The 14,468-nt window shown below is 34.7% G+C and overlaps 1 protein-coding gene across 11 annotated transcripts in view; it reads right to left on the bottom strand.

Annotated features, from left to right (window-relative positions):
• Window positions 1–14,468, bottom strand: part of LOC127986165 (mitogen-activated protein kinase 10) — a 63,332-nt gene that overhangs the window by 28,824 nt on the left and 20,040 nt on the right. For 9 of the 11 annotated variants that reach the window (XM_052588406.1, XM_052588408.1, XM_052588405.1 and 6 more), the window contains 3 exons: window positions 11,589–11,660; window positions 7,631–7,800; window positions 638–767 (listed from right to left, as the gene is read on the bottom strand). In XM_052588406.1, the coding sequence (XP_052444366.1) occupies window positions 638–767; window positions 7,631–7,800; window positions 11,589–11,660 (372 nt within the window). Of the gene's footprint in view, window positions 1–637; window positions 768–7,630; window positions 7,801–11,559; window positions 11,661–14,468 lie in introns of all 11 variants that reach the window. The other 2 variants (XM_052588410.1, XM_052588409.1) reach the window with 2 other exon arrangements.

Here is a 14,468-nt window from a genome sequence, read left to right on the forward strand (position 1 = left end):
AAAAGAAAAATGACAAAAACACAACAAAACTCGAACTAACTAAATTTAAAGTAAATCTAATTTTAAATATTAACAAAAACTATAAAAGGATATCAGTGATGCAGCACACAGGTATCAAATGACACCAAAATGACTAGAAAACTACTGAACCATCATTTATTTCTGAACTATTTTTTTAACTACTCATTCAGAATGTGAGGGGTAAACTTTGTTATTTTCCTCGAAAAGAGACTGGAAGATCCATAAAAGGACTGTCAACGGCCGATAAGACGTGAGGATGATTTTATATTTCTGTCACGTCCCAGCTGTCCTTTATAACCCCAGTCCCAGACAGAGACACAGAGAGAGAGAGTGAGGAGGAGGACAGGAGATCTGGCAGCAGCATTGTGAACCCTTCAGTTTCCAAAAAGTGTTTCCTCTCTGTCGTTTAACACTATTTCTCCTTTTCTCTCTTACTTTGTCATTCATCATCTAATGCTACCGAGCCCTTGTGTGATGTACAAGATATAAACAATAATGTTCAATATGGCAGCCATATAAACAGAAGTCTCACTTTTTGTCTCAAAGGAAACAGTTATTAGCAGCATTTGCCATCAAATGGGACAACGGGGGAGAGATATTGTGATCTGACACTCACGTTTTTGTGATTGACACATTTCATAAGCACCAGCTCCCTGTATGCTCTCTTGGCGTGAGTCTGGTTCTGAAAAGGTCTGCTGAGTTTCTTAATGGCCACATTTCTGTCCAGGACGGCATCATATCCAGCACTGAGAGAGGGAGAGAGAGGGAGAGAGAGAAAGTATATTCATTTGTTGGAGAACAGTGAGTTAGGGAGGTGAATGAACAATATTAAAGTGTAGAATGTAGAATCTGAAATTCCACATTCAGAGTGAAATTCAACACATATCACAATAACCACAGTCCAAAAAAAACCCAAAACAACTTGAAGGACACAAAGTGTTTTTTTTTTTTTTTTGCTGCCTAATTCAGTATGCAAATAAATGCGGGAAAGAAGACCAATAGCAATTCAGTATGCAAATATATATTAGAAATACAGATTTTTGAATTTACAGTATATTGAACATTCTATTCATGTGCGTTCATGTTTTCACATTTAATTTGTTTTGTTACAAATATTATATAAAGTAAATAAATGCATAAATATATAACGTCCAAGTTAACAAAAATAACAAGCAATGAGCCCCGGGACATTTTGTGCTATCTTGCATGTATTGTGAAAAAGACTATTTTTTTTTGAGTTTGTCAGTCACAACAGGGACAGAGAGAAATCGAGTAATGTTGCTGACTTCGTGGAAAGAAGTACGAGTCTCTCATAGCAATATGAGGAAAGGGTTAAACCTGGAGACACTCTTTCTTCTTCTCTTTTGCTCTGCTTTCACTCGCCAGCAGGGAAACCATGCTCATTAACAATGCAAGAGCAGCAGCACTCCACGGGAAAATACAGGATTAGAGAGGGCCATGGCACTCGGTGTGTGTGTGTGTGTGTGTGTGTGGCTTCAATCCCAAAGCACTGCAGAAAACAAGGTAGCCAATGGCTCATTGTGATATAACACATTAGTGTTCTCTAATAAGTGAAGGCTGATATAAATCGTATTTAAGAAAAATTAATGATTCACAATTCAATTTCACAAATAAAATTGTTTCTTCAATCAACAAGTATACCTGGAGGCCAATGGGAGGCAATCAATTAATTTTTGTAATAAATTAACCACAATAAAGCTTTAATGAATCACAGTGGGTGGTTGCCCATCTCAGTAGTTTCCTGCCTTTTACTTTGAGGATTATGGGAAATTAAAGCCAAACAGGCATAAAGTTATATATATATATATATATATATATATATATATATATATACACACACACATTTAATTATATGTATTACAGCTATTTTAACATGATACATTTTAACTAGGGATGCACGATATTGGATTTTGGCCGATATTCGATATGCCGATATTTTCAAAATAATTTTGGCCGATGCCGATACCGATATCGATATATATACAAATATATACTGATATATTTAAACTTTAATTTTACTGAAGAGAAATCCATGTATCTCTTCTGTACTGATTCTACCATAAATTTATTATTTTACAAATGTAGACAGACATTCACATCTGAAAAACAGGTCAATTATTTCACTTGGAGAATATCGGTTTGGCTCATCGGCAGAAATATTCATATCGGCCGATACCGATAATGGTCATTTTAAGCTTTTATCGGCCGATACCGATATTGTGCCGATATTATCGTGCATCCCTAATTTTAACGCTACTACATACATAATAAATAATATATTAATATTATAATAATAAATAAATCACACACACACACACACACAAACACACATACATATAGTATAAAATATAGAAGAGATAAGAGAATAGAAAGAAAATAGAAAGAAAATGATATATTAATACACACACACACACACACATTGAATATATTCCCCTCAGTGTGGCAGGAAGAAAAGCTGGTAAATGCAGCAGTAGAGCTGTTGGTTAAAGCACTATATTTTTTTACGACTGGACCAGGTATAAGAAGTGTTCTGAAAGCTGCTGAGGTTTACGGCTGAATGCTTCAACCCACAAGGCTGCACTGAAAGAGTCTCTCTTTAACCGTGTTGACATGCGCTGGTAAAGGCTGGAGAGCCATTGTTAATAAAACATGACTCACACAGGTCCAGGAAATGTAATGACTGAAAAATGAATTCCTCCTGTAGCACCCCATGCAGCCCCAGACAGTGTGCCATGTTCTAGAGTCAAAACTGACCTTCCGTCTTTTAATCCACAATAAAAACCTTTTAAAAAGCCTTCTGGGTGAATAAAACGTGAGTGCTTGGGCACTTATCTGTTTTCAATGCAACCTTTTTTAAAACCTCCACACTGGACTGCAACTCAGCAGCCAAAGACGTTTACCTCTAAATCATAGTCTGAAATCAAGATTTCCAAGGTCCATATGGAATTTGATTCACCTATGGATTATTTGAGCGGACAGTCAGAGCTGGTTGTACAGCAGATGGTCAAAGCAGAAGGGGGTGAGGTACACCAAAACAGTCTGTCTAGGAGGGGTGAGGAAAAACCCTACAGACGAGCCACACACAATGAAAGAAAACCTACCGTATACACCAAATCAAAGTTACATTACAAAAGAAATTGCAAATAAACCACACTGTAAAAATTATATTTTCGAAGAATGCTGGCATACATTTTAGAAGAAAATACTGTTTTAGTCTTTCTAATTAAGAATGTCATTTAATGATGAATTAATCAATGAATTAATTTCTTTAATTCAGTGTTACTAGCTGCTTCTTAAAATGGACTCTTAAATTTACTAGCAGTTCCTAGTGGAAATTGTTTTTACATCGAGTGCAGTTGAATTATACAATTATTTCATTCCACTAGAAAGTAAACCAGGTGATTTGAAGTCATCAAGAAATTCTCTCAGCTGCAGCAGGAAAGTTTCTAAAGCATGTTTTGGAACCGAGATCTGATGTGTCCATGGTAACGGCAGCTTGAGAGATTTTTTAGCTAATGGTGGCTGTAGATACCCATTTGTGTCAAAGATGATGTCACGGCTGTCTCTCTAGGTGGATAATACACTGCAGCATTGCTCTTCAAGAGTCCTGCCTACAGGCAGCTGTCACAAACCAGACTACACTTTAACTAACTGAAGCTACAGCATAAAAACTGTTTGTATGACTAGACCTGACAGATATAACCACAGACACTATATCAGTAATAGGATATATATAAGGAATTGCTTGTCTAAAATTTATTATGTGATCATTTTCTTTTTGGCATATATCTAAAAGTATTATTCCTTTATGTAAGAAATACAAAAAACTAAGTGTCAAAACTTCATTTCTATCTAATGAAAATTATAATTGGTAAATAAATTCAAAGAAATAAGCTCCAAAAATGGTCACAAAAAGCCACTTACGTCTTGTCTTCCCAAGTTACACGATACATTTAAATGAGAAACAGATTGAAATTTAAAGGGATAGCTCACTCAAAAACAATAACACAAACACAAATATTATGGAATACAATAAAAGAAGATATTCTGAGGAATGTTGGTAACAATACCGAAGTTTTGGATTCCACTGACTTCCACTGTATTTTAAATCTGTTTGGTTACCAGCATTCTTCAATCTTCTTTTGTGTTCAACAGAAGATGGAAACTCGTACACGTTTGGAACAATATAATGGTAAGTACTTTTTTTTGGGGGGGGGGGGGGCGGGGTGGATTATATAGTAGGTATAGTTGAACAAATAGTATATGAACAAATTTGGAGAAACTTAACTATACTTTACTTGCTCACCAATGCATCCACTGCAGTGAATGGGTGCCGTCAGAGTAACAGGTTTGTTTATTAAAAACCCGCAGTTTTTTTTACTTCATAAGACTGATAGATTGGAATCATATGGATGTGGATTATTGGGATGTTTTTATCAGCTGTTTGGACTGACGGCACCCATTCATTGCAGAGGTACTACTGGTGGGCAGGTCATGTAATGCTAAATTTCTCCAAATCTGTTCCAGTAAAGAAACAAACTCATCTACATCTTGGATGGCCCGAGGGAGAGGGAATTTTCAGCAAATGTTTAAATGTTAAATGTTTAAAATGTCCTTTAAATCTTTATTTACTAAAGATGAGTAAGATATATGACATTGTTTGCAGAATTTTATTCCACTAAAAAAAAAAATAAAAATTAAAACTCTCCAGGCAATAAATACATTAAAAATCATGTTCAAAAGTACAATAATCAAAGCACAATACATCTCACACCCCAAACCCAGCTCTATGCAGAGAAGAAGTGGAAAGGATGACAAAGTCGCTGACAGCCGTAGTGGAGTTTGGTGACAGTCTGGTGAAATGAATCACAGCCTAGTGTAATTAACTTGACACTAAGTTCATCACAGTGTTCAGCTCTCTGCCAGCTGCACAACAGTTTGGCTCAGAACCATCCTATCAAATAGTTTGTGTTCTCATTATTTTTTCTCATAAATGACAGAGTCTTTGTGGCATACACAAGAACTGTAAATAAAGGCGCTTTTTTGCTATGAGAGTTTATATAATCATCAAGATATTTTTTAGAAATTAGTATTAGAGTATTTCTGATTGAATATTAGAACTAATATAGTAAATAATATTAATTTTATGCATTGTGTATGCATATGTTTATACAATATGCACACTGCTGTTATCATCTTTGGGTTAGGTAAGATTATTTTGTTTTTGAAAGAAATATCTTATGCTGAGGCTGCGTTTATTTGGTCAGAAAGTAAAAGTGAAACAGTAAAACAGAAATACTGTAATATATATTACAATAAGACTAAGAATAAAATTGAAATAACTGTTTCCAGTTGAATGTATTTTTATATGTAATTTATTTACATCCTTAGCATCATTACTTCAGTCTCAGAAATGACCTGCAGAAATCATTCTAATATGTTGATTTGCTGCTCAAGAAACATTTCTTATTATTATCAATGTTGCTGTTGTGCTGATTACTATTTTTGTGGAAATGTATAAGATTATAAATGTTTTTTTTACTGTCACTTTTGATCAATTTAATGCATTCTTGCTGAATAAACATGCAATACGCAATCATAAATGTTCAAAACTGTGGAATTTGATACTGTCACATCTCACAACCACATTACATTGCATGTTTTTTTCAGGGCATTGTCCCAAATGTAAAAATGTCTTTAGGGTGTCCAATCAACTAATGAGCCAAGCAAGTGTTCTAAACCATGATTGAACGTGGAGGGTCAAACTGAGCGCATTTCAATAAGGAGATAATATTAATAATAGGACAAATGTCTTTACCTACTGCATTTATACAGTGCACAATATACTTTATATATAAATAGAGTATTGCAAGTACGAATGCAGACTTCTGAGAAACGCAAAAAACTTCTTTCTTCCACGGTTTGGGCCCAGAAATCCCGAAGGAGTCTGACAGCATCCTTTTGCTTCTTTTGAAATTGCTTTTGTACTGCATAATAGATTATATAATACAGAACGGATGCTTGTAATGTTTTGGGGAATTCGGTTTGGTTTATAGATATTTTTATTTACTTGCGTGTTTATTTTCTTGGCACATATCTTTTAACCAAACGTCCAATATAGGAGAGAGTTCTGCAAGGTAAGAATCTGATTTTCCAGCATATGCAGTCAGGAGATTGGTGTGCGAGTGTGTGGTATGATAAATTATTAGCGGCACGATGCCAGATGCTCATAGCTCTGACCATTACTCGGAGGAAAGCAGTACTGCGTCATCTAAATATTCAGCATGTAGCTTTCCAACATGGACTGTGAGTGATATGACGGATCCATTTAATAACTCCACAGACCCAGCCAGCAAAAAAATATGCTTTGAAAAAGTCATGAAAAGGTTGTAATAGCCTAACCTACTGTACATCTATACAAATATCAAAATTATTCCAAACGTTTGGCAGGTATGAATTTAGGCAGAAATGTTGCAAACATTATCAATATCAGTGATCAAATTTAATTTCTATTTTCTGAATTCAAAATAAATTCAAATTTTATTTAATAATTCCATCTTATAAAGTCACAGTGGTCATAAAGGAATCTTCATAATTGACTAGAAACTTGAAATGAAATGAAACCAAATTAAATTAAATGAAACTAAATTGAATTAAATAAAATAAAATATAATAAAACCTGAAATGTTGTTGTTTGATTTTGTCTAGTAAATTTCACAAATTATTACAAAACATCAGCAATTAATGCACTGAATTAAACTGATAAACTGAAATATATATATATATATATATATATATATTTATAAAACATACTCCAATAATTGTTACAATTTCAAATCAATACTTTATAGTGTCTATGAAGTTTTGGTAGTCAGAATAGATAAACTGCTAAACATTAATTGTGATTTTTAGATTGCTAGCCTTTAAGCTTTTAAAGTTTTTATAACATTTTTGAAAATACTGCAGCAATATAACCAAACCACACCAGTTTTATCAGGGCCTGTGGAAAACATGTGACTTTGCGGTCCTTTTAAACTGTCCCCTCTCTCTCTCTCTCTCTCTGAAGAATGATGTGGCGTTTGTTAGGCTAATAGCGCTGCCATGCTACATCATGTGACTGCTGCTGAGGAGAGGAAGCTAAATTAGATCAGGGTTGTCCGTCCAGCAGGCAGGATAACTGCATCCAGCAAACCAGCCAGAACACATCAACAACGTCATTAACAGTCCAGTCCTGCCTCTCTGTCTTCTCCGCACAACCGAACCGCTGCCACTGAGATGCTAGGAAAGAGGACTGGGGGAGGGGGAAAAGGAAAAGGGAGGGCCACCTTGATCCAGATCTCCCATAATCCCTTAGGCAGAAGTCTGCGACTCAAAATTCATTATAAAAATCAAATGGTTTGATTTTTGTGGAGCGCAGCGAGCGCATCTCGGATTCAGATTAGCTGCTGTCTACTGGGAACTGCACTTCAACCTGCCAAGAAACTCCCAAATATGGCTCTTAAGATTCAGGAAGATGTTTGAGAAGCATTATGCCATACGGACTTCTTTCACAATAAAAAGACAAAAGTGGTGCATTATGGGTACTCACCACACTATTCCCTGAGCCCCAGAACCGATGGGCTTTAGGTTTTGGTAGCGTTTGAGAACCGTGAAGGTGGAATCTCCTACTTCCACACTGTAGAACTGGTTGTCCACTTTGCTTTTACTCATGTTGTAATGCTGGGCAATGTAAGAAACATCAACTTGTTTGCCAAACCCCTGGACATGGAGAAAAAGATGGATGTATGAGCTGAGAACATCACAGAACTTGGGTTTAGACAGTTGATGTAAGCACTTGTAAGGCTATTATTTTTTTTAAAAAAAAGCACATTCATAAAGACATAAACATCTGTTTTAGCCTCAAATGATTTTCATATTTTATTTTGTTTCAAGTAAAAAAATTGTACTTTCAGTAAATAGCTCACAGCAGCAACTTTATTTCACATAATTGTGTTGCAATTGTGAGATATAAATAAAGCTGCAGGGGATACAAAATTGTGTATATATAAACCCATATCATTTTAGTTTCGCTACTGGAGAGAAAACTTTTTTATCTCTGCTTGGCTGAAGATCTCATATAAGACTGTATTAAGTTATGAGAGCTCTCTTCATTCTGGAGCTCATGCCAGCGTTGGCACAAGGTTCAGCGGTGTAATCGATTGTACTAACTGTCACATACTGAATATATTCCTGGCCATGCCAAGAGAGGAAACTGTCCACATCATTTCACAAGCTAGATGGTAATTAGTGTGTGAGAGAATAAAATGCATATAAAGTCTATTTTCATCATGGGAGTCACTTCTCACTGCAGCGGCCCCTTAATAAACTGACTGCGCTAATTAGAAGCTAATGAGCTTAGATTTGTGGTAATTGTGGCCTTTTATTAAGGACCGAGCACATAGAATGCTGTGGTTTGGTTTAGATTGATAATTGTGGTGAAACTAGTTCCATCCTAAAACCTGTTAAGCTTCCTACCGAGATGGCATTATAAGGCAGAAACGTTAAATAGTATAAGAAATGAATAGCATTACAGAAATATTAACGTTGTCATTTTTTTACTCAATAAAAATATAAGCTGTGTAATTTTTTATATGCATTAACTCATACACTGCAGGTCAAAAGTTTGGACTAATTAAGATTTGAGTTTCTTATGCTCTCCAACGATGTATATACTTAAAATGCTGCAAAGCTGTAAAAGCTGTAAAACACTATTACATTTATAGTAACTGTTTTCTATTTTATGATTTCTTCAGTGCCACATGATCCTTTAGAAATCATTCCAATTACTGATTTCCTGTTCAATTATTATCATTTATTATTGGTACTCAATAAGTAATTATAGCTGTTATTATCATTAATGTCACTTTTTTTTTTTTTTTGTAGAAATCCTGATGTTGTGAGCTTAGCAACATGCTCGCATTAAAACATACTGGAATCAATTCAGAGTCAAGTCTCCTGCTTCCCAGCAGAACTGATACACTTTTACACTTTCAGGGATGTGAAACACTCTTGGTTGTCATTTAGTCATTTATCTGAAGTGACCACCAGCACACTTACTACAGTGACGGTCCCTGTGGAGTACAGAGGTTAAGTGTCTCGATCAAGGACACGGTGTTGATTCATGGATTGATCCTTCTGGAATATGAACTGAGTGAATTTTTTATCTGCTAGTCAACTCCACCTACAGTCTTCTTGACCTGTGAACTGTACGTCTCACCAAAAGATGATGAAGGTAATTTAAAGCCCAAAAGAAAGAATGAAAGTCAAAAACCCCAAGGGATATTTGGTGAATTAATAATGTTTTGCTGTGCTACTGTGATTTCTTTAGGGAAGAGATGCTTTACTTCATATTTAGATTAATCAGAAGGAAGTTTCATTATGTAAAACCATGCATCATTATTATATTCTGATATACCGTATGAATGTTAAATGGAAGCTTGTTGGGCCGTTGGTAAAAAAAAAACAAAAGGGGTAACTGCAACTTTTTTCCCACAGTCCTGAGAAGAAAAGTCTTAATTGTGACTTCACAATTACCTTCTTTTTTTTCAAACTGTAAACTCAGAATTGTGTGTGTGGGGTGGGGGGGATTGGGGGTAAATCGAATATTATATTTTTCTTAGAATCGGATATTTATTATAATTAGAATTGCAAGTTTCAAAATTCATAACTTTGAGAAAAAAGTCGCAATTACCTTTTTCAACCTTGTTACAATACAAATGTTACAATATAAATCAGACAAACAACGTTATATTGTAATATTGTCACAACTGAGTCGATCAACAGCTCAGAATTTAAGGAAGATGTACATCTATAAATTAAATTTAAAGGGATAGTTCACTCAAAATCACTATTTACTCACCCTTATGTCATTCCATCTTTTTTTTTTTTTTTTTTTGCAAAACAACAAAAGAATATCAATTAGACATTTTCTAAATATCTTCTTTTGTGTTGCACATACTGAAATCATTATACAATAAAAAAAAGTCACTTTCCCGAGAAAAAAAGAAAAGAAACACACACACACACACACACACGTTTGTTTTTGTGAAATGTGGGGACATCCAGGGGCGTCGCACCCGTGGGGGATGTGGGGGTTTTAACACCCACACTTTTCCCGATGAGAGGGTTCGACACCCGCACATTTTCTGCAGTTTTTCCGCAGTTTTTGCACAAACGTCTTACTACAGTTCCTCCGTTTCTCTGACCGCTCTGTTTTTGTGCTCGCCGCGGCTGCCTCCTCCCCCCTCCCTCTAAAACATGACACCTGCTTTGAGTGTGATCGGCTGATGATTGGCTGTTTTGCCTTAAGTCCCGCCTCTCTTGGGGTGTTATCGGTAGGCTCGTGCTGAGGAGGCGGGAACTTATGGTTATTTACATCTCCCTTTTCCAGGTACTTTGAATGAGTGTTTATTCTTTAGAGGTTTTTAAATAAGCTTGATATGTGTTTGGGAAGATGTTCTGTTAATCGTCTTGTTGACATGTCGAGTGTTTTCGGTATTATATTTCGTTTTTAGACTAATGCTATTTGCTGTTATTGGGATATTGTTTGCATACCTGTTTAAGAACTATGAAATTAAAGTGTATATTATTTTAATGTTTAAAAACAGTAAATTGTTACATTATTTATACCACCAGAGAAAAAGCTTTGTGTGGGCGTTTTTTTCTTTCCTTTTCTGATTTTGCGTTTTTTTTTTTCTCCCCTTTTCTGATTTTTTTTTCTTTTCTTTTTTTTTTTTATTAGGATTATTTTTTTCCCAGCCAAACGCTGCAAGCCGGAAATCCCGCACAGTGCCAGAGAACTTTTAAGGCCTACATTTTGTACCCCTCTGTCAATGTGTTCATCATTTTTATTGTTTATAAACAAACCACATCCATCCCCCACACTTTTGAAAAGCTTGCTACGCCCCTGGGGACATCCCATAGGTGTAATGGTTTTTATACTGTACAAACTGTATATTCTATTGCCCTTCACCAACCCTACCCCTAACCCTAACCCTCACAGGAAACTTTGTGCATTTTTACTTTCTCAAAAAAACTCATTCTGTATGATTTATAAGCGTTTTGAAAAATGGGGACATGGGTTATGTCCTCATAAGTCACCCTCTCCTTGTAATACCTGTGTCATACCCATGTCATTATACAGAGTTGTGTCCTGATATGTCACAAAAACATGCCCCCCCCCCACACACACACAAGGATGAGTAAATGATTCAGAATATATATTTTCCTTTTAAGTGCTTTAAATTTGAATGATGCATCTATATAACCGCACTGATTTTAGAAAACATTCGCATGCATATTTAAAGTGATCTTAAGATGACCTTAATGAATTTTGGGAAACCCAAGTCTGAATGGCTTGGAATGCTGTAAGCTGTACATCTTCCTCAAAGACTCAGACATGCTGTCACCTATATTTATTATAGGCAATGACACATCCAAAAGAATGACGGACAGAATGGAAGTGAATGAATACTCTACCTTTTAATTTACCTGTATGGAACACACACCTGACAAAAGGCAATCTTCACATCCAGGACTGGAGCACTGCAGTTATATAAGAAACATCTGTTCATAAATACCTGGAACACAGGAATTAAGAGTCATGGTTAAAAACTGAGTGAATAATTATAGCTGAGGTAGTAAGACATTTGCTTTTTATTCCGTAAATCTCACTTCATCTCAAAATGACTTGGTTTCTCAAGATGTTTTTTTTTTGGCAGATAATGATATGTGCTAAAAGAGAGAAAGCTGAGACGATAAACAACAATCTTTTTTTCTCTTCTCACATCTACCATCTTCATTCTGCCCTGTGGATATAAGGGCTCTCAGCACACTGAGGATCTATGCATTAGAACAGGCTTTCCAAGAATAGTCAGTGTCATCCAGGAGTCAAAGACAGCATGCTAATTCCTGCTGATTATTTCTTCCGCCTGCTCTGCTCTGTTTCCTGTTTAGTTTTTTTCTCCCAAGAGATGAGGAGGAGCTTTTGGTGAGCGTCGTGCACCCTGCCTTTTAAAGATATTGAAGCCCTCTGGATATAGGCATTAAATATTCATTAGTGTTTTCCAGACTTCATATCAGCCAGCTGTAACAGAAGGATCAATCCATATGGATGCACAGCAATATGTGAGTCATTTTAATGGTATGATATTTTGAAACTTATTTATAGGCAACCATTATAGTTGGTGTCAGTGTAAAGAAAAAAAAATATTATGATGAATTGGTGAAGCGATATAAATTTAGAAGTAGTAATATTTCAATATTATCAATAATAAATAAAAAAATTTAAAACATCTTAAAGACCCCAATATTTATTAAATATGTTTGTTAATACTTTTATTTAGAAAGGATGCATTAAAATGATCAAAAGTGACAGTATAGATTTATAAAGTCACAAAAAAATTCAATTTCAAATGAAAGCTGTTCAATGAGCTTTATACAGTATTCATCAATAGAATCCTGAAAACGTTAGTACATACATTAGTACATACATTAGTACAACAATAATAAATAATAAGCCATCAAAGTAATAAATACCTTTTACACTATATAAAAATAGAAAACAGATTTTAATTGGAATAATAATGTGTAATAATTTCAATATTTTTTTATATGTAATATATGTTGCAAATGTTTGTATTTTAGTCAATTAAATGCAGGGTGAGCATAAACATTTTTTTAAAATTAAAATTTTTATCCAAAGCAACTTATAGTGCATTCAGGCTAACATTTTTTACCTAACATAAGACATCAAAAAAATAAACAATATATATATATATATATATATATATATATATATATATATATATATATATATATATATATATATATATATATATATATATATATATAGCATAGTATCTAAAGCATCATATATGGTTGTGCCTTTGATGCTGATCTGAAATTGGTTGGATGTGTGAAAACAGCACTTGCTATGACAGTCTTGCTGGTTTTGAGTGGCAGCTTACAGATGTGTGTGTAAATGGCTTATGTGTGTTTGTCAAATGACTGACATTAACAGCATCACTTTCATTTCCTTTTCACAGCAACCACTGAAGCACACAAACCTGCACTGCTACTTCTGCAGTCATCTCAGAGACAAAGAGCATTATCGGATACCAAGCAGCTTTTTAACCTTCATATTATTGATTAAAATGAGTCAATATGATGAAAAGAATGATCCAAAGAGAAGAGTGAGAGAGCTTAAATAGCTCCTGCTTCAGTAATTTGAAGGTTCCAATCCTTAATGACTATTTTCTCTCATTATTTGCAGTCTGAAGTCAGTTAATGTTCTAATAGCAGTGTAAATTTCTGATCGATACAGGGGCTTCTTCTAAAAACAAGCAATCAGCATTAGAGGAGTGATTATTTTGCTGCTTTACCACACATACTTCATGCAGCCGATATCACAACGGAACGTCTTTCACAGATTCAGCTTTGTCACCGATAAAAAAAAAAATCCACATTTAATCAAAGCAATGTGCTTTCCTTTGCATTTTTGAAAAGTTTTGCGTACAGATGCCAACGCTGTCAAAAAGATAAAACATTACTAAAAACAGAACTACGTACTCTGCATGCCAGGACAGTAGATGGCGATGTCACCTTGTAAAGAAACATCATGTGAACACATATGCATTCACAATGCCAACGTTTTTCATAAAAACAGCCCCTTAAGGTCACATCTTACCAAACTGACTTCTGTGAACCGTAGTGATGGAACAAGCAAAGATTTTCAATACTCAGAATGCATTAAATCAACTGCTTAATTCAAAGCACTTGAACAACACAGGCTGGAGGTACCCGCTGGTCAAAACGGTTTAGATGCAAAGAAAACATGTATGGCATTGGCTCCTTTTACAAACAAATTGCAAATATTTTCATGAAAGTGTAATCTATTAAATTTAATATTTAAATAATTAAAATATGAAGTAAATATGAAGGTTTTGTAAAATTAGTTTTGGCAAACTAGGTCAATTAATAGAAGCAATTAAGTATCTTTTATTATTATACAAAATGCATGTGCAAGTATTCAAATTAATTTCATTGAAATTTAATACATTATAGCCTAAATTTGGCCCGGTATCAGCTAAAAACCATCACGCTTGTTAATGGGTTCACAAGATAAATCCAATAGAGTGGCAAACAAACAAAGCAAAACTAAAAACAAAAGAGAGGTTTGATATAGCATGATGTAACAAAGCACCAAAGTCAAACCACTGATTCAAACCAAAACAAATCACTGATTCTAACCAAAATACTGATTTGAAACCAAACATCCCAGCTATTTTGAAAAAACAAACAAACCACTGATTCAAACCAAAATAAACCACTAATTAAAAAAAAATATTCAAACCAAAACAAACCACAGATTCAAACCAAACAAAAAC

This window comes from Carassius gibelio, chromosome B21 (assembly GCF_023724105.1).
Source record: "Carassius gibelio isolate Cgi1373 ecotype wild population from Czech Republic chromosome B21, carGib1.2-hapl.c, whole genome shotgun sequence".
NCBI lineage: Eukaryota > Metazoa > Chordata > Actinopteri > Cypriniformes > Cyprinidae > Carassius > Carassius gibelio.